The 20,172-nt window shown below is 34.2% G+C and overlaps 2 protein-coding genes across 2 annotated transcripts in view; one reads left to right on the forward strand and one right to left on the reverse strand.

Moving 5' to 3' along the window:
• Positions 1-20,172, reverse strand: part of LOC145823217 (receptor-like protein EIX2) — a 192,369-nt gene that overhangs the window by 144,501 nt on the left and 27,696 nt on the right. The window lies entirely within an intron of this gene.
• Positions 15,097-19,775, forward strand: LOC114300150 (uncharacterized). Its single transcript, XM_082896809.1, has 13 exons — positions 15,097-15,958; positions 16,052-16,780; positions 16,884-17,027; positions 17,119-17,997; positions 18,085-18,141; positions 18,253-18,335; positions 18,412-18,511; positions 18,611-18,706; positions 18,781-18,882; positions 19,000-19,137; positions 19,221-19,330; positions 19,431-19,497; positions 19,605-19,775. The coding sequence occupies exons 1-13, from the start codon at positions 15,770-15,772 to the stop codon at positions 19,773-19,775; spliced, it is 2,865 nt and encodes a 954-aa protein (XP_082752935.1). The 5' UTR covers positions 15,097-15,769.

Here is a 20,172-nt window from a genome sequence, read left to right on the forward strand (position 1 = left end):
CAGAATGCATATAAACAACAATTATACACATCATCACACAATACATAAATTTAATGTATTCTTTCAATCGTTATCTCAATGACACATTCCAGTGATTAGTTTCAGTTTGCCTAATCATCATGCATTGTCTACAACAATCACGACTATCCTCCACCGATAGCCCAAAGCAGTTATTTCTATACAGAAAATAAATGCAACAATGGATATATAATCAACATTCTAACTAGGTGAGTGATAATTAATCCAACTACACCCTTTTTATCCCATGACTTCCCAAATCAATTCCTCATTTCTCATAATTAATTATGCAAATTAATTAACCAATGTAATTAGGGCATTCTCCATAATTTACATTACAACCCTTAGGTTCCATTTTCATTAATGTCTTAACATTAATTTCACATTTTCCATGCCAAACATGCATCTAGGTTTTATATAGCTAAAACCCCAACTCTTATAAATTTACACAAAAGCCCCCAAACTTTCACAAAATTACCAAACCAACCCCAACATCTCAAAATACTAAAATTTAAAGATAAAGCTCATAAAGAGGAGTAGGATGTCCCTACCTCGAAGTTAGAGCTCGGATGGAGAAGAGACCCAAAACCAACGTGCTCCAAAGACCGAGATTTTCAGATCAAAACGACGCCCTCGACGATCAACACAACTTTTACAAAGGCCGAAGAGAAGGAGGACACTCTAACTAGATCAAACCCTAGAGAGAAGGGAGTATCTAGAGAGAGAGGCTCTCAAAAATGGTTTTTAGAAAAAGTAGGAGAGAGAAAGAAAAGCAAAAAGTGATTTGAAATCACCCAGCGGATAACTCATATACGTATGACCCGCTTGAGCAGGGAACACAACGCTCGAGCGCCAAGAACAAAAATCTGGACACGCTCGAGCGCAATAAGGCTCGCTCGAGCGCAGTAAGGCTCGCTCGAGCGCCAAGACACAGGAATAAAGTACATCCGCTCGAGTGAGAAAACCAGTCCGCTCGAGCGCAAATCTCCCTCTCCCAGAACTCTCACCAAGACAGTACTACCCGCTCGAGCGCCAACAATCCCGCTCGAGCGCAACCCGCTCGAGCGCAGAAAAACCCGCTCGAGTGTAGAAAACACCTCTGCAGAAGTTTTGCAGAGACACGAAATACTGGGAGTGTGCAATCTCCGCTCGAGCGCCAGAACACCCGTTCGAGCGCTAAACTAGAAACCAAACTCCGCAAAAGCGCAGAATGACCCGCTCGAGCGTAACACCAAAAACCTGGGCAACAAGGATAGAGACCAAGGCTTAACCCACCTGTCCAACACAGGCCCAAAACATCCTAAAACTCAATCAAGTGGAATTAAAGGACACAACAAGATAGACACCACTACCAACTTCACGGAACCGAGTCCGGAATACAATAGAACAGTAAAGGGATAACCGGGATCGCTATACCTTCAATTTGGATAACTTAAGAGATTCCTTATACAACTTTTCATAAGCTTGCTCAAGCTCTTCATCATCACTTCCTGAGGATTCATCATCAGTGGCATTCTCAACCGGGCTCTTCAGATACTCTGTTCGTCCTTCATTTCAGAAGCCACCATGAAAGCAATGAATTATTTATGTCCCTCTTCACCTTGATCTTCATTGTCACTTTCATCTTTATCAGATTCTGATTCATCATCCCAAGTGATAGCGAAGGCTTTCTTCTTCCTCAACCGAGTGGGGCATTCTTAAGCAAAGTGGCCAAATCCTTGGCATTCATAGCATTAGAGTCTTTCAGAGTTCCTTTGTATCTTTCCTTTCTCCTTCTTGGCTATAGGATTAATTTTGAGTTTATCTTTGCCTTTAAATTTATGAGTATGAGTAGATTCCAAAAGTTTAGGATTTTTTTTCAGAAAAGATTTTTTAAATTGTTTAACAAAAGCAGCCGTAATCTTGGAATCTATCTCACAATCCTCATCAGAATCCTCTCCAACTCTATGAGCATTACTAAACGCAATATCTTTTTGTTTCATTTTGAAATTCCTATGTGCCTCATAAGTTTGGAGATTTCCAACCAACTGATCTAGCTTGAGGTTGTCAATATCTTGAGCCTCCTTAATAGCCGTAACTTTTGGTTGGAACCGATCGGGCAAGGATCTCAAAATTTTCCCCACAACTTTGGATTCTGGTATTTTTTCACCTAAATTGAAGCTGGAATTTACAATGTCACTCAACTTTGCATAAAATTTATCAAAGGTCGCACTATCTTTTTTGAAAGGTTTTCGAAACTAGACGTGAGCCTTTGAAGTTTTGACCGTTTAACAGAAGAAGTGCCCTCATGAATAGTTTGTAAGATATCCCAAGCCTCTTTTGCGACTTCACAATTACAAATTCGACTAAACTCTTTAGGTGTGACAGCGCAAAAGAGATAATTGATAGCTTTACTATTCCAACTACTATTTTGGTAATCAATTATGTCCCACTTTTCAATTGGTTTGGGGAAAGTTACTCCATCAACGGTAATTGTTGGTTCGGTCCACCCATTCATGACAGATTGCCAAACTTTTTCATCTATTGATTTTAAAAACAATCTCATCTGAGCTTTCGAAAAACAATAATTGGATCCGTCAAGTAGGGGTGGTCGAACCATAGAATTTCCCTCACGAATTGAGTCCATTATCAAAAATCAAACAAGATCTCGCTCTAATAGATTTGTAAAACAAAAAAAATAGAGCGACCTGCTTTGATACCAATTGAAAAATCTAGAAATCCCCTAGATGTTGATTTGTGATTATGTATCAATTTTAAGCAATATATAACAATCCCAATCAAACAATCAAGACAAATCGACACAACGATTTTACGTGGAAAAACCACAATTGGACACCTCCAATTGTGATAAAAAACCACGGGCAACAGCCATAAAACAATCCACTAAGAAGATAAAAAGGAATTACACAGGTATACTCTCAATTACCTAGCGAATCCACGCCTGAATTGAACCAACCTCTATGTGTCTCTTCCAACCCCGTCTTCACCTCGGAATTGTCTTGACGATGAGCCATTCCGGAATCCACCAAAGCTTCAGGCTCGAATTCTTCAGAATCCACCGAAGAACAACTCTCTCTTTTGTGTAGAACAAAACAAATAATCCTTTGATGTATACTCTTTAAACCATGAGTTGAATACTCAATTAAAACATCAAAGAAAACTAGCAAAAATATCCCTAGATATAAACCTTAGAATCCAAAAAGAAGATCTGGAGGATTTGTCCAAGTTTTGGGAGAAAAACCAACAACTTGTAGAAATCCAAAGTAATCTTAGTTTTGGAAGAAAACCAATTCCTTATAGAAATCCAAGAATCTGTGTTCGCGCTGTCCACTCGAGCGTGGGACTTCCCGCTCGAGTGGAGGCTTCAAAATTGTGTGATTCATATAGGCTTCACGCTCGAGCGGCAGTTTCCATGCTCGAGCGTCGAATCACACCATCCAGTACTTTTTCAGGCGAAGCAAAGATGCTGTGAGCTTGTAATCCCCGCTCGAGCGGGACGACCAAAATTGGAAAATCTGGAAAACTAGATCCTGTTACAACCTCGGTTTTGATCCATGGAAATTGACAAAGGCACGATTCGGGTTGGATTCGCATCTAATAAACTCATAGCCTCATTGAAATAAAAGGTGCGAAAAAAATACAACTGAAAGGAGTTTTGTTAAACGGGGTTGCCAAGAATAAAACCTAACAAAGGTGTAGCACTCTGTGCTTCCTATTATATTGGAACTATATTTGACACTTTGATTACCTTGATTGAGAACCTTCTTAGTTGTTATTTGAACCTTAGTTAAGGTGTTACCATAGTGGTTGGGTGAGATTGAATCAGAAACTTCAAATTTGAATAAATGTTATTGAGTAGTTTTTACTCTTTCATCATTTTCTCTCTCCATACTTTGAATCTTGATGTGAGGCTAGAACCATTGGAAATCTTACTTCCGGGGCTTCAATTTGGGCACAAGAAAGACCTAAAACGGAGTCCGAACGAGAGAGTTATACTTGTTTGAATTTTGAGTTTCTATGCTGGAAGCATGCTCGCTCGAGCGAGCTTTTCTTCGCTCGAGGCTCGAGCGAAGAGTGCATTTTTCAGAGAATCTGTGAGCTTCTTTTGTATGCTCGAGCCAAGCTTCCTTCGCTTGAGCGACCAAGTCACTAACAGACATTATAAAGTGGCTTTTTGGCCCAAAAATTGTATTTTTCTCCCTCTCTTCTCCTTCTATCTTCCAAACCTGAAAACCTAACCTTCCAAACTCTTGATTTCTCTTCTATTTACCCAAGATTCACCCCAAATCCTTCAAGATGGTTGAAGAGCAAGCATAGATCAAGACTTTTACCGATTGTTTTGCGATTTCATTGGAGTTTCAAGGTGGGTCTTCATCTTTAGCTTCAAATCTCGAGCTTCGAATCTTGAGGTAGGGATTTCTTTGCTCCTTTATAATACCTCATCTATAGATAGATATGTGGTAGATTTTATTGCATAAAAATCATATCCATTATGGATTTATTTGAAAATCATGAAAGGGGATCTAGGGTTTGTCATTTGGGGATGAGATTGTTAAATTGATTGTTGTTTGGGTTAATTGGGGAGTAATCTAGCATGTTTATGTTGAAAGAAGAAAAAATCCTAATTTAATGTTTTGACTTGGTGAATTAAAAAGGGGTAAAGTTGAATAATGTATGTAAATTGTTATTATGGTTTGTGTAAATGGGTTAATAGTTAAAAGGGAGAATTAACTATAACTTTGGAATTATTTTGGATTGATTATATTAAGTTGAGTTAGGTTGTGACTTTGATAGCCATGGATTTAATTTTGTGAAATAAAAAGAATGGATTGGGATAAAGGGTGGAGCATGTTAACTTGGAAAATGAGATAATTGAATTTTAAAAAGGAAGAAGGAAATCATATGTGAATTTCAGAAATTAGCATGAGGTTGGATTATGAATATTTATTTTACTATTGTTGATGTTGGATTTAAAATCTCATGAGAGTCGAATCATTATAATACGTGTGTTGAAATACATACATTTAGAGGTTTTGTCATTGGTCATCGGTGGATGATGACATTATTGCGTTGAATAGTTTATGTGTATGCATTACACTTGTTGGTTGTACTTTGTCATGTTGTGATGATTGGTATATTGCGCTTAGAATGAGAGGTACCATTACCTTCCAGCTAGCGCTTGGAGAATTGGCTGCGCTTAGAATGAGAGGTACCAGAACCTTCCAGCTAGCGCTTCGAAAACTTGACAGAGGTACCATTACCTTCCAGCCGGTGTCTGGTAAATTAGCATTTCATTGTGGAAAGGTGTATCCTTGGCTTACCGTGCTTAAGACAGATAGAGCAGAATTTATTTATCATTATTGTCTCAGTGTATCAGGGTATATCATGGGTTATGATGGTTATCATTCTGGAAGGTCGTATTGCCTCAATTGTTGAAGTAGATAGTTATTGATTGCTTGTTGTTTTCCTTTTGTATTAAAGACATACTTATATAGTTATGAATGTGTTGGAAACAGACGTAAGTATTGTGTTGAGATTGTAAAAAATGTGAAAGACTTTGAATACTTGTGAAAATGTTTTAAAAAGGCAAATCAGGTATAAGTCTGGAAAGTGAGAGAAAATGTAATGGACTTGGTGAAATTATTTTTCTTCAGAAATTTGTTATAGTCATATGAATATTGGAAAAAGGTAACAAGAAGAAAGAAAAGTGAATTACTTATGTTATTGAATGAAATGAATGATTTTGAGAAAAGTTCTTATATACGTATATTTATGTATAAACCATCACATTATTTATACAATATGAGACTAAGCATTCATGATCATAGCTATCTGTAAGTTGTTATTGTTTAGGATCATGTTGAGATCCCTACTAGACTTTATGTTCATCCCATGTTGCTAATCATTTTTCAGGTGAACATCGAGAAGTGTTCCAAGGTCAGGGATCTTCTTTACCTGTTTGCCACGGGGCCTTTTGTTTGTGGGCAATTTATTTAATTATAACTCTTGTTGCATTAATATTGTATTCGGATGAGAGAATCTTTATTTATGTGTTCTTATAAATATAAAGAGTTTCCATATGTTATCTCTGAAATTGAATCTATAATATTGGTTTGATAATGGAATCCGAGTAATAAAAAGGCGGGGCGTTACACAAGGAAACCGACATTTAACTTCTTAAATGTTCAATTCCATGAACCCGAAAACGACGTCAAGTTCTTATTCACTCATAAATGGTTTTGACGAACCATCTTCACCGTGTGACTTGCCACGCGGCAAGGAACACGTCACCTCTTTAGACCAACCCCAAAAGACGAGTGGACCTCACTCAATTTTGTGCTCAAAGTTGGCCCAAAATAAGCCTATAAAAACCAATTTTCCAACACCTTGAACTTATTATGTCCGAGTATAGCGAACAATAACACCACTATATCGGAGGCCAACCCATCAAACTTCCCACATATCCCATTAATCAACTCTGTGAATGTCAGCACTTGATGAAGACGAACGATAGCGTTCATTAGGCCGTATGTACACAACAACAAAATACCGACCTCCATGCTTGCAATTAAAAAAACACTAAAAAACCCAAATTGGCACGTTGCCAGAAACCTCTCTGTCCTCCGACCGAAATAAACACACACACACACACACACACACAAGTTACCCATGACACCAAACACATATACACAAAACAAATCAGAATAACAAACACACACACACACACACCTACCTTGAGGGGGGAAAAAATCAGAATACCGTCGGCACCGAAACCCACAACACCGCGATAGAATTCTCAGACTAGCAAAATCAAATTCACAGCCCAATAAATCCACATCAACAATCTAACCAATCCCTCCGTAAATCACTAAATCAAATATATTACCAACGGAAATGTAAAAATATGTTACCACAAATGAACAAAAACCACATCAGCCTAGAATCTACTCAATCTCATAAAAAGGATAAATATGTAAACTCTAACAATATCAAATCAAATAAAAAGATCCCTACCCAACTAAATAGGACCAAACAATTCATAAGAAAAAATACAGGACCAAATGGAACAACATTCCCTAATTTGGGATTTATTGGTAATTTTCCCTTTAAGGTATGTATTTTCTTCTTAATCCAATCACAAAATATTTATATTTAATCTTTTAAATTTTTTTTTGTGTAGTTTATTTATACATAATTTTATTTTCATAATAAAAATAAAAATAAAAATAAATAATTAGAATCACTTTTAATTTTGTATTACTAATTCTCTTTTTAATTTAACTATTATTTTTAATATCAAAATGAGTGTTTATTTTATTATCTTATAATTTAATATATATCATATAAAATCATTATATGATAATTATTATATATAAGTATTCAAGTAATGCTTTTATAGAACGATAAGACTAAAATTATTAAAATAAATAATAAAAATAAAAATTTTATTTTTAAATTAAAATTAAAATTATTCTTTTATAACACATATCATAGTATAAAATATCATTACATTAATTAAAATTAAGTCTTGTGATTTTTTTTTTTGTCAAACATCACATTTCTAGAAGTGTTTTATATACACGTGTAGCGTCCAATTTGATATTGATTGATTAAACGAATGGAACTTAATTTTTTTTTTTTTTGTTAAGTTTTAGAAGATAAATAGACAAGTGTCAAATGATAAATAGTGTGGAGTATTATTAAAGATTAATGATTCATCGAAAATGATTGTGTATATTTAAGACACTCATTGATATTTCTTAAATAATTCTTAAATAAAAAATTTGACTTGATAGTATTACTAATAATGCACCTTCATGAGCTCTCTCACAAAAGATACGCAAAAATAATTGGGCTAGAATAAAAATTTTGTAGTTATTATGATGTGTTATATAATTATTCAGAATCCTTTTGAGAATTGAAATTATTAAGATTAGATTTTGTGTCTGATTCCTTTTGAGGACACTGTTTATGATTTGAATTTATAATTTTTTCTACATTAATGTCAATAACTCTTTCAATTTTACTGATATAAGCATAAATCTTACCTTTGAGTGAACTAATCTTAAGCACTTTTTTTGTGTAATAAAATACTTAAATATTGTCATATAAAAATATTATAATAGATCATAATCAAACACCTTTTGAAATATAATTAAAGACCCTATACATCACTTTAGACATAACCAAAAACATAAGAAATTAGTAAAGGTATTTTCGATTAACAACTAAAATAATACACCATTAGTTATATACCAAGTCATAATTTGTATATTATAGAATTTTCATTGTTTTTATTTTTTTTTTTCAGAAAAAAATATTTTGATACAAGTGAATTTCATGATTTTTGATAAATTTGATTAACACAAATGAGAATTTGATTTCAGGTTGAGAATATACCATTTTTTTAAACTTTAAAAGAAACTGTTCTTATGAGCCTATTTTACATAGGATTGCACATAGTGACAATAATTTTCATCAATCATTAGCACATCTGTTTGTATTTGACTTTCAATTATTAAATTTTTTTACACATAAAGTATTAAAACTCAAAATTAATTTTTTATTTTAAAAATAAATTCTCGTGCATCGCACGGGGTTATCTACTATAGTTCAATATAATTTAGGAGAAATATATATATATATATATATAAAGGTGAGAGGTAAAAAAAAATAATTGTAAACCAACTTGAAAGTACAAAATAACTTGTTAACATTAACAATGTGTTAAATTGAATAAAAAGATACTTACCATTCTATCTCTGAAGCCTCCTTTGCACCGTCTCGTCCTCAATGCAGTTGTCACATAAAATTATTATTTTTATTTATTAAGAAATAAAAAAATTGGAGCTTAAATTAATAAAATTAAAAATTTAGAGTTTGTTTTGTTACAAGATTGAAATCCTAAATAACAAATAAGATAATGACACCTTTGAAGAATTTTTTTGGGGGGAAATTGCACTTCAGTGCAAGTTTCCAAATTTTTTTTTACAAATAGATGAATAAGTTTATCAATTTTAATAATTAAACTTTCAAGTTTTTCCATGAATTTGTAAATATTTTGTAGAAATATCACTTATTTGCAATTTTTCCAAAAAAGTTCTCCATTGCACCCTCTAGACGGAAGTAAATGGGCAAATCATTAAAAATCCATGTTCCCAACCAAAAATAAAAATGCATGGATTAAGATGAAACAATTAAAATTTTAAGATTTAATTTTTGACAAGACAGTGAAATTTTTCCCTAATATATTTTATTTCAATTTTAGCATTTATTAAAATATGAATTGGGGGTGATGCTATGGTACATTTTGGTGTACCATACATTTAGTTATGAACTTATATGATTTTATATCATAACCTATACCATATTAGTCATAACTATCACCATATTAACTCATAACTTAGTTATATTTAATTATTTATTTGTACCATATTACTTCATAACCAGGTCATAACTAAGTTATTAAATAATTTTTCTCTTAAGTTAGGCAACCGGTGTAACAGGTTACCAAACCCAACAGATCAAAGTCAGAAGCCCAACAGTCCCAAAGCCAGTTCTCTGGCTCTTGCTCTTGCTCTTCTCTTCTCCTCCCTCCTCTCTTCCACCATAGCTGGAGCTTCAGCCATTGCTGAAGACCACCAGCCCCGTTGGCGTCGGGACCACCACTCTCTCAGTCGTGTACCAGGTTACCAAACCCAACAGAGCAAAGTCAGAAGTCCAACAGTCCCGAAGCCAGTTGGCCTCCCTCTCTGGGTCGTGCTCTTGCTCTTGCTCTTCTCTTCTCCTCCCTCCTCTCTTCCACCATAGCTGGAGCTTCAGCCATTGCCGAAGACCACCAGCCCCGTTGGCGTCGGGACCACCACTCTCTCAGTCGTGTACCAGGTTACCAAACCCAACAGAGCAAAGTCAGAAGTCCAACAGTCCCGAAGCCAGTTGGCCTCCCTCTCTGGGTCGTGCTCTTGCTCTTGCTCTTCTCTTCTCCTCCCTCCTCTCTTCCACCATAGCTGGAGCTTCAGCCATTGCCGAAGACCACCAGCCCCGTTGGCGTCGGGACCACCACTCTCTCAGTGTAACATCTGTCTTCCTTGCTCTGTTTTTGTGTTATTGAGTTATATGGTTTGAGTTATGCAGATTTTATTATGGTGTGCAGATTTTATTTTTGAGTTATTATGGTGTGTGCAGATTTGAGTTATGATGGATACATTTTTAGAAGTGTTTAAGAAGTGTTAGTCCCCATTACATGTCTGATATGAACATGGCTTCCCTCCATGTCCATGCTACTTAGTTTGATTGAATTAAATTTACAACCCTCATACCCCTATGGTCCTGGTAATGACCTTAAACTGCCCATCATAGTTTGTCTAGTAAAGATCTTCAAAGGTACAGAAAGATTATGCTATTGCACTAACTTTTTCATAACATGTTTTAATGCAAAGAGAAAATCTTTTCAGTAATTTGACAGGTTCTAGCGAAAATCGAACCAAAACCAATTGTGTGATTGGATTGATGTGAGGATGGAGAAGAAATTGAAAATAAAATGAGAATCTAACAATGTGATCTATTATATTGGTTTTGGTGAGGACTCCCAAAGGCTAAAAGTACATGCACATAGTGATTAGTGGCAGTATGTGGGCATGCATATGTGGTTAGATTTCCATTTTGCTCTATTGGCACGTGCCATCACCAACTAATGATACAATTACATATGGATAGTAAACCCCACTTTTAAGATATTACATCTTTCATACTAATTTAGTAACCGCAACATATACACGGTGCTCTAGACGGTAACATGTCATCGGATGGTGATACTAAGTGTTTATCACCGTTGCATTGAATATGTTTCCTCTCTCTCACAATATCCACACAATAGCCATTAAAGTAACACTAAAAATGATGCATCATTATCACAGTTCAGCAATGTACTGTTTCAAAATGTACCCATCTGGTTACACTCTAATTCGAATTGTGACTTGTCTCTATGTTTGACAGAAATTGTGAAGAGTATAGAAATCTAGGTAAAAGTAGTTATCTCTAAACAATCAAAAATCACCAACGATTATGTTTCACAAATAGTTCGCTGCAAATAATTAACCATGTTTGAGTCTTAAAATGAAAGTAATCACTACACACGTTGGCGTCGGGACCACCACTCTCTCAGTGTAACATCTGTCTTCCTTGCTCTGTTTTTGTGTTTTTGAGTTATATGGTTTGAGTTATGCAGATTTTATTATGGTGTGCAGATTTTAGTGTGTGCAGATTTTATTTTTGAGTTATTATGGTGTGTGCAGATTTGAGTTATGATGGTTTGTGCAGATTTTATTGGATCTTGAATGCTTATTGAGTTATACGGTTTGCAAATTTTATGGTGTTTTATGGGTTGGGGTTTTCAATTTTCCTTTCTTTTGTATTTTCCTCTGCTTTCTCGTTAGCCACACACACACACAGAAGATGTGCGTGAGTGTGTTGAAATCAAAGGTATGATGGAAGAGTCTGACAATAAATAAATTAATTAATTAAAAAATATTATTGTCAATTTTAAAATTTCGACAATATTGAAGTTTTTTTGGCAGTCATGGCAAATCTTTTGTGCATGCTTTAGTTATCTCTTTGGGGTCTTTGTGCATTTTGGACTATTTTTGGATTTTGAATTTGTGAAGCAATTTGTTGAGAGAAAATAATAAGGAAGAGATTTTTGTGAAAAAATTCATTCTCTATTTCATTCACAAATCCCTTTTTTTTTCTTTTTTTTTTGTGAAGATTTTTTTTTTTCTTTTCATTTACAAATCTTTGCACAAATCCTTTTATTTCTTGCAAATTCATGGTATGTTTATGTATGCCTCATATATACTTACATTTACATCACTGTTGCTTTCTTGTTGGTGCAACCCAATTGAATTTGTTGTAGAATCTGCAATGGTTTGTAATTAATGTCCATGAAAAACAAATCATAACATTTTAATATATAATAATAACATACATTTTCGTTCTAATTTTAAAAACGTTACTAATGCATGATGGATAGACACTCGCATGTTTGTGGCTCCCATTTTGTGTGAGATCCATAAACATGTGAGTATTTGTATATCATTATGTGATTTATTTTATATCAGTAGTATTTTTTAGTCCTTAATCTTTTGAATAATTTCGTAAAAATCTCAAAACACAAGAATCTTGAAAATTGTTGTGTAGTGAAAAAATAAAAAAGTGAAATGCCAATTAAATATAAGTTTTAAATTTCTTTTCTCTTTTCTATTCTCTTCTCAAATCTTTTCAAAATTTAAAATTCAAACACAACTTAAAAAAAATTAAATTCGCAACAAATGATAGAGAAGGCAGAGAAACAAGGACCTATTTGGGTTGTGGTTGGGAGAGAGCAATTAATGCTTCCTTTCTAATCAGTGGGACAGTCACAGACATCATTCTCAACCAAACATGCACCTCCATGGAAACAGAAAATGTCACCACATGGTGCCCCTGCAAGCTCACAGTGCTCTCCACTATGCCCTGTTTGGCACTGGCATTTATAACTCTCACCCTGAACTATCTCCTCGCAAGTCCCTCCATTTCCACACCAAAATGAGTTAGTCCCATCACACATTGTCATTTCCTCATCACAAAACCTCCCCCTGTTAATCAAAACAATAGAACACAAGAAGTTCCATGATGTTTCAATTCCATGAATCTAATCAACTAAAAAACAATGAGCATCAAGTATAGAGACAAAATTCTTTCTTTAAAAAAAAAACTAATAAAATACAGTACTGACAACACTACATTTATTTTGGATAGAGTCACATTCTATCAAAATAAATGCAATATTAATACTGATAGTATGACATTTATTTTGAAAGGAGTCACACTCTATTAGAATGAATGTGATATAGGCCGCATTTTTTCAATATACTTTTGTATGACAAATTTATGTTTATAACATTATTAATTATATATCATACCAAAAAAGTGCTTGTTGAAGAATTTCAAGATTTTCTTATATTGGTGTTTGGTACATTAATGATTCAAGTTGGTATGAAAACTTCCATTGAAAATCATATGGTTATAAATTGAGAAATAGTTTCAAAAATTGCACAAAATATAGTGTTGGCAGCACTGCATTCATTCTAGATGAAATTATACTAGAATAAACGTAATGTCGGCAATACTACATGTTGTACATTTTTCTATGAAAAAATTGTGTTCGTAGCATTACTTGTTTCTTTTTCTTCTTCTTCCATTTATTTATTTATTTTTTTAAATCTTGCTAAAGAATTTCAATATTTTCTTATAATGGTGTCTAGCACAAGAATGATTTAAGTGTTGTATGAAAACTTCCATTGAAAACCATATATATATATATCTATATATGAGTTTGAATGAATCAGGCAAGTTAGATTTACCCTTGGAAAGGTCGATCACCATCTAAAATGGTGGAAGGGTCTGGAAGATTGCAAATACAGTAGCCAGTGCTGTTGCATGATCCAGTTTTGCATCTGTCGTCATCACACGGTAGAGCAGCAGCAGCTTTCACAATATTGGTTGATCCAAGAAACAGAGATAGTATAATTAGATACACAACTCCCATGCCAATTGACATTTCAAGAATATGAGAGAGAGAGAGAGAGAGAGAGAGAGAGAGAGAGAGAGAGAGAGAGAGAGATTGTGATTGCTTCATCTCATTTTTTGAGATTTGTGTGTAATGAATGTGATAGTCTTTGGATTTAAGCAAGGTGTCAAGAGATAGAGGAAATGGGATTTTTATTTTTTTATTTTTTGGAACCTTACCAAGTAGTAAATCTTATATACCGGTAATTACCTACAAATTACACGTATCAATTAAGACGGATAGAACGCCAAAAGAAGTCAAACTTTAAATGTTTCAATTTTCCAGTTCGTCCTAAGATAAGCCTTTTATTATTTAGTAATACTACATGTTTATTATATTTATAAATATCAAAATGTTGTCTATATTCATTCTATGCAAGGACTCACAATACGGCAATTCAATCTCAACCCTTCCTTTATAATCCGAGCAACTCTCTTACAACAATTTCTGAGATAGGAAAATCACCTATGTTTCAATGCAGAAACTGAGGCTGAGCTTCTAAGTACATGCACTTTGTTTCTTTTCTTTTCTTTTCTTTTACTTGAATTCAAACATAAAATAAGCTAAACTTCTTCTTGAATTTTTTAACTTCTGCACAGACCAATCTATAGATATATGGAAAAGTATTATTAACTTCTTCTTGAATTTTTTTTTTCCTCTCTCAGCTTTTGCCTTCATCAGAGCTCCCGTGGATCACTCTGACCACTCTTACCGTTGTTCACTCCGGCTGCGACATCACTTCGGCTGCTCGACATCCTGCTCGGTTAGTTTAGAAAATATTCAACACACTACTATACTTCTATAATTAGTTCTCTATACTGGTATAAGACAGTATATAATCCTTGAAGCTAAGCTTCTATATAATTCTTGAAGCATATTGATATTAACTACCCCTGTTTGGCTCCCATTTTTTTCTTCGGTTTTTAATTTTAGTAAATTTTATATGCAAACATATATATAGGTTGCTAATATAACAGGTATGGATCCAAATTCATTAAATCTACATTTCAAGCTCCTACTGTATCATCCCAAATAGATAGATAAAAGATGTATATCTGGAGGGATTGTAAGCACTTTGTACAAACTTCATTTCCTTCCACCATCAATCTACTTAGTGACAAGTAACAAAGGGTGTAATAGAGATTACATTTTCCCCTCCCCTTATCAGACTACATTTTCATGTCGTAAATACACTAGGAAATTGGCATTTCAAAAAAATCAAAATCAGTTCTCAATTCAATTTCCAATAAAACTGCAGAAAATTGGGTATCTTATATGATTTCACAATTCTTATTTTTCTTTTCAATCATCTTCTTAACAACAAACAAATCATTTTTTGTATTGTAAAACAAAATGGTAAATGAAGGACCAACCTCAAAATGAACCAACCAATTGTTAATTCCTGCTCCAAACCCCTTATCAAGATGGTAAGCCGGGGGAGACCCATCCAAACAAACTGCACAATATCAGAATCCCAACAAATTGCTTTCCTAAACATTTATAATTTTCAAGTGCTTTATGTGGTTCAAGCCATCCCCAAACCCATGCAGAGAATAAAAAAAAAAATTAGCAAGATAAAATATGGGAAAGTGAACCACAACATAGCTAAAACCAAAGCAAGTAAAACCAGTTAATAAAGATATTCAACCTTCTGACTGTATACCTAAAGTGAGACTTGAAGGAGCAAAGGAGCTATACATAACCATGACATCGTTTTTTATTTTTTTTCTACAATAGTCCCAAAAATAAAATAAAAAACAATGTCGTTTTTATTATCAATTCGTATGGTGCCAAAATATTTGGCTCCTTTTTGCGACAAAAAAATTTCCTTACCAAATTACAAATTTTGTCCAAAAAAATTAACTTCTTTAATCTATTTTTTATGCTAATGTGACCTAAGCTACTGGGGTATCATTTTTTGTTTATGATTAGAATTTTTTTTAGTGTCTTTCCTTTTTACATTGGAAACATAGTCTTTGTTAACTACATTATTATAAAACAAATCCATTCATGTGTGCATGTCGTGCATTTGATGAATGTACTATAACCTTTAAGATTTTTGTTTGTTTGTTTTTTTTCCTAATCAAAGATATTATGAGTTTATTTTTCTTGTCTTTCTTTACAAGGAATTCTGATTGAAGCCTAATGGATAAGCCGACTGATCCTCCAAAGCGCCCGATCACTCCATTCATTTTCTTTTGGTATTTCGTTAATATCTATTTGTATGTAGTTATATATTTTCCATTATACGAATTCTTATATTCATTTTCATATGTTTATAGCCAAGAACAATCAATGGAGTTAAAAAAAACCCAAATGAAAGTAGACGTGAAGGTAAGTGCAACGTATTCTTGTTGTTTGTAGTATTCCTTTTGTACTTGTAAGCTTGTATGTAATTGTTCATATGATTTTATGCATGTAATGTAGGATATTGGGGACAAATGGAATCAACTTCCTGAAGAAGAAAAAAATAAGTATATACAAATGGGAAAGCTGCAATCTGAACAATATGCCCAATTAAAAACTGTGGTCCAACAAAAGCCTCCAAAAGTAAAAATTCAAACCCGAATTGAGCTTACATCAATTTGTAAGATTATTAGAAGGTTGGACAAAGCACAACAACAAGCAGTGAGTGATATGGGGTTTCATGGCATCCTAAGCCTTAGGTGCACGCACATAGATCATGACTTGTGTCATTGGTTAGTTCAGAACTTTGATCCTTCAACTCATTCATTGAATGTCCACGGTCTTCGAATGCTTCTCACCGTAGAAGATGTTCATGAGTTGATGGGATTACCTTCCAATGGTCTACCTGTGAAGTTAACAGAGTCCGTAGATGAAATTACAAACCTATGTGATGAAATTGCGATGAAGAATAAATTTGTTCCGCTCACATCTTTGAAATCTTATCTGCTTGAAACAAAAGATGCTGGAACTGAATTTAAAAGGAAATTTGTCTTATACATCATTGGAGCCCTCTTGTGCCCCACCACAAAGGCAGGCGTACACCAATCATTCATTAAAATGGTTAAAAATGTTGAGTCCATCAGTCAATTCAATTGGGCAAAGCACACCCTTGATTTTCTTGTCGACCGCATTGCCATTGCCAAGGTCAAAGAGCGGTCTGCTATGTGCGGCTGTTTGCTTCTTCTAATGGTACTTCCCCTTGATGTGTAATTATTTCATCTATTATTTTTTATTGTATATTGTCTAACACACATTAAAATGACTTCTTTTTTTGATTTTTTTTCCCATGTAGTTATTTTACTTGGAACAATTTGCTCGCAAAAGGGAGTTGGTGGCTACTTCCAACTCCATTCCTCGCTTATCCTATTGGGGCAATTCAGAAATTAAGCAGGGTTTGAATCAAATTAAAGCTTTGGGAGGATATTTAAATGTTGAGGTAAATATTTACAACACATGACTTTTTATAATTATAGCTCAATTTACATTACACCTGTGACATTAACAAGTTATTGTATATCTGTGAATAGGTGGCTTTGCCTAACATTGGTGAAAAGTCCAATGCAGTAACTCTTAGCCAGGGAAGAATTGACAAGAATGATGACTCCCGATTGGCTAAAGTTGAGAAACAAGTCATTGAAATTCATGCCCTTTTGGTCCAAGGCCACAAGGACACAAGGCAAGATGAGGATGACAAACGTCTAACCAAAGTGGAGAATCAAGTTGAAAAAATTCTTGAGTTGTTAGAAAAACACATGCCAGTTGATGGAGAACAAGTTAAAACACCACCAACCAAACTACTTGCGGAGCAGCGACTGGTCAAAATGGAGAACCAAGTTGGTCAAATTCTTGAGTTGTTAGAACGATGCATTCCAGTTGATGGTGGAAATGTTAAAACACCACCAAGCAAACTACATGAGGAGCATCGAATTGACATTGAAATGGTTGGTCTCGATGATAGTGGTATCGAAAAGGTTGCAGCCAATTCCCCGAAGTTTGTAGATGAGGATGAGATAAGGAATATGAATGACAAAAAACCAATGGAAACTTTGCATTTGAGAAAAACAAAACCAATCCTCACACCACCAAATGCAAAGGCAGTTGCAAAGAAACGAGCCAAATTAGTTGGTGGGAAAGCATTAAATAATGAACAACTTTCTATTCCACAAAAGGGGAGATTGCGCGCAAAAAAGAGCGATACAAAGGCAGTCGAAATGAATGCTGTAACAATGTCATCATCATGTAGTGTTGTTCGTGGTCCTCAGACTCGAGGGACCCAGAATTGCAAAGCCAGTCAGTGGTTGCGTACACCTTTTGTGAAATTTGATGTAAAGAAGAAAAGACCACAGTTGAAGCCATCGTCAACTGACAACAACATTGACAATAATATTCATGACAATCTCGATGAAGTAAACTAAATGATTGTGTCTCAAAACATATTTGATATATGTGTAACAAATAGTGCTTGTTTCTTACTTTTCTTTTACTTGTATCAGCTATTTGATAATTTACTTGATCAACTTGGGGGTAATGTTGTTCCTGAAATCCCAAAGGTTTGGAACTAACTATTATAGTATTTTTTGTATATGTGGTTATTTTGCGCTAACATACACTAACCAAGCTTGATTTGTTTTATGCACTATTCTTCTCAATACCTTTACAAGTCATCCGTGCCTTTGCCAGACCCATTAAATGACTATGACAGTCTCGTTCTACGATATGCATTTGATGAATCTCTTTCAGAAGGGTACAATTTGACTACCTTTAACTTGTTATGTATGAAGTACTATACCTTTTAACTCACATAGTTATCCATGTGCTAGGGAATATCTTGTACGAATGAAACTGCACTACGTGGAAGTACAATCTGCCACACGGAAGGAATTGTGGTCCTTGAAACCATATCAGTGGATATCCTCGTGTGTAAGACTTTTCTCCTTCTCCTATTTTATTTGCTACCATTCCATCATCCAAGTCACTTTACTTTGCCTATTCATAAATTTCATATATTTTGCACTGCAGATTATAAATCTCATTGTTGTGAAATTGACAAATAAACAAAGGAAAAAGTTTCCAAATAAGGATCACAAGGTTTGGTACTTTCCGACCCATGTATCGGTAAGTATTAGCCATACCTAAAGACTTTTTTTATTTAGGCACAAGTTATTTATATGTTAAAATTGAATATGCAGCAAAAGATTTTGTGTCAACCTTCTGATGACACAATGAAAGATATAGTAGAAGATTATTTTGGAATTTACAGATATACTGGCCCCCTTCATGCTTGTGAGGAGGTAACATGATAAAATACTACTATTACCCAATTTCCAAATTTACCATGCACAATAACATTTGATCCATGTTATGTATTTATTTATTTTTTGCATGTACATTCGACGTTATATTTTTAGATTTACATGCCCTTCAACCATAGAGAAAACCACTGGTTGTGCTTGAATGTAAACATGGAAAAACGGGTTGCCTATCTATTCGACTCCAGCAGATGTATTGGCACCGATGAGGATCGAAAAAATCAAGCTACATTATTGGTAATAGAATAACCATTATGATACCCCACTTGTATCCACTTTTTTGTTTCTTGATCATGTACCTTACTACCTACCACCAACAGGTACAATCATTGCATAAGCTGCTTCAATATGCGCATGGAGAAGATTACGTTCAAGATGTTAGTTCGTTTGCATTTCAATGGTTGGAAGACATGCCACGCCAAGACAACAAGTAATACACTACATTATCGTTCTTGATTTTTAAATAAGCATTAATGTTATAATCTCTAAGTTCGTTGACTCTATTGTTACAACTACACTCATTCCTATAGCTATGATTGTGGTCTTTTCGTCATCAAATATATGCAAGGGAAACCTTTGCCTTCAGGTGTAATCAAGGTACTTACATTTATACCCAACTGTCCACTTATCAGTATCTTATGTTTTATGAAGACTAATTTTATAATGTGTGATGTTTTTACGTACTCACTACTTTTGGCATGTAGTTTGACTATTTGCATAGGGCTCGCTTGTTACTTGATCTTGTGATATACAAGCATAATTCAGCTCCTATTGTTGGTGATATCGCACAATATAAAGCTGGTGATGCTCTATTCTTTTTTATTTTTCATAAGTTCGTACAATCAATGACGTTATCGCATTTCTTAAACTCGTGAACTTTGAGTTTATAACTCAACCTTTGTTATAAAATTATATTCTCAAGTGTGCTACCTTGTGCAGAACTCAGAGGTAGGGGTGAATTGAAATGGAAGTAGAGGCTATACGACTTTTGTGATCCTGAAAGAAGGAAAGATAGTGGATAAGGTTGTGGGAGCGAACAAAGACGACTTTGATTTTAATTGATGTATTTAAAATTTGAACATGAATTGTTTCTATTCTTGGGTATGCAATGCATTTTTTTTTTTAATTTTTAATTTGAACATGAATTTTTCAAGCTTTAGTTTATTTATTAATTTAATATACATCAATTATTAGTTCTTAATAATCGTTTATGACAGGTATAAATATCTATCGCTATATTTAAATGTCAAGCTTAGCACAATTAAAAAGAAA

The sequence above is a fragment of the Camellia sinensis genome, chromosome 1 (assembly GCF_055761805.1).
Source record: "Camellia sinensis isolate YWXY chromosome 1, ASM5576180v1, whole genome shotgun sequence".
Lineage (NCBI taxonomy): Eukaryota > Viridiplantae > Streptophyta > Magnoliopsida > Ericales > Theaceae > Camellia > Camellia sinensis.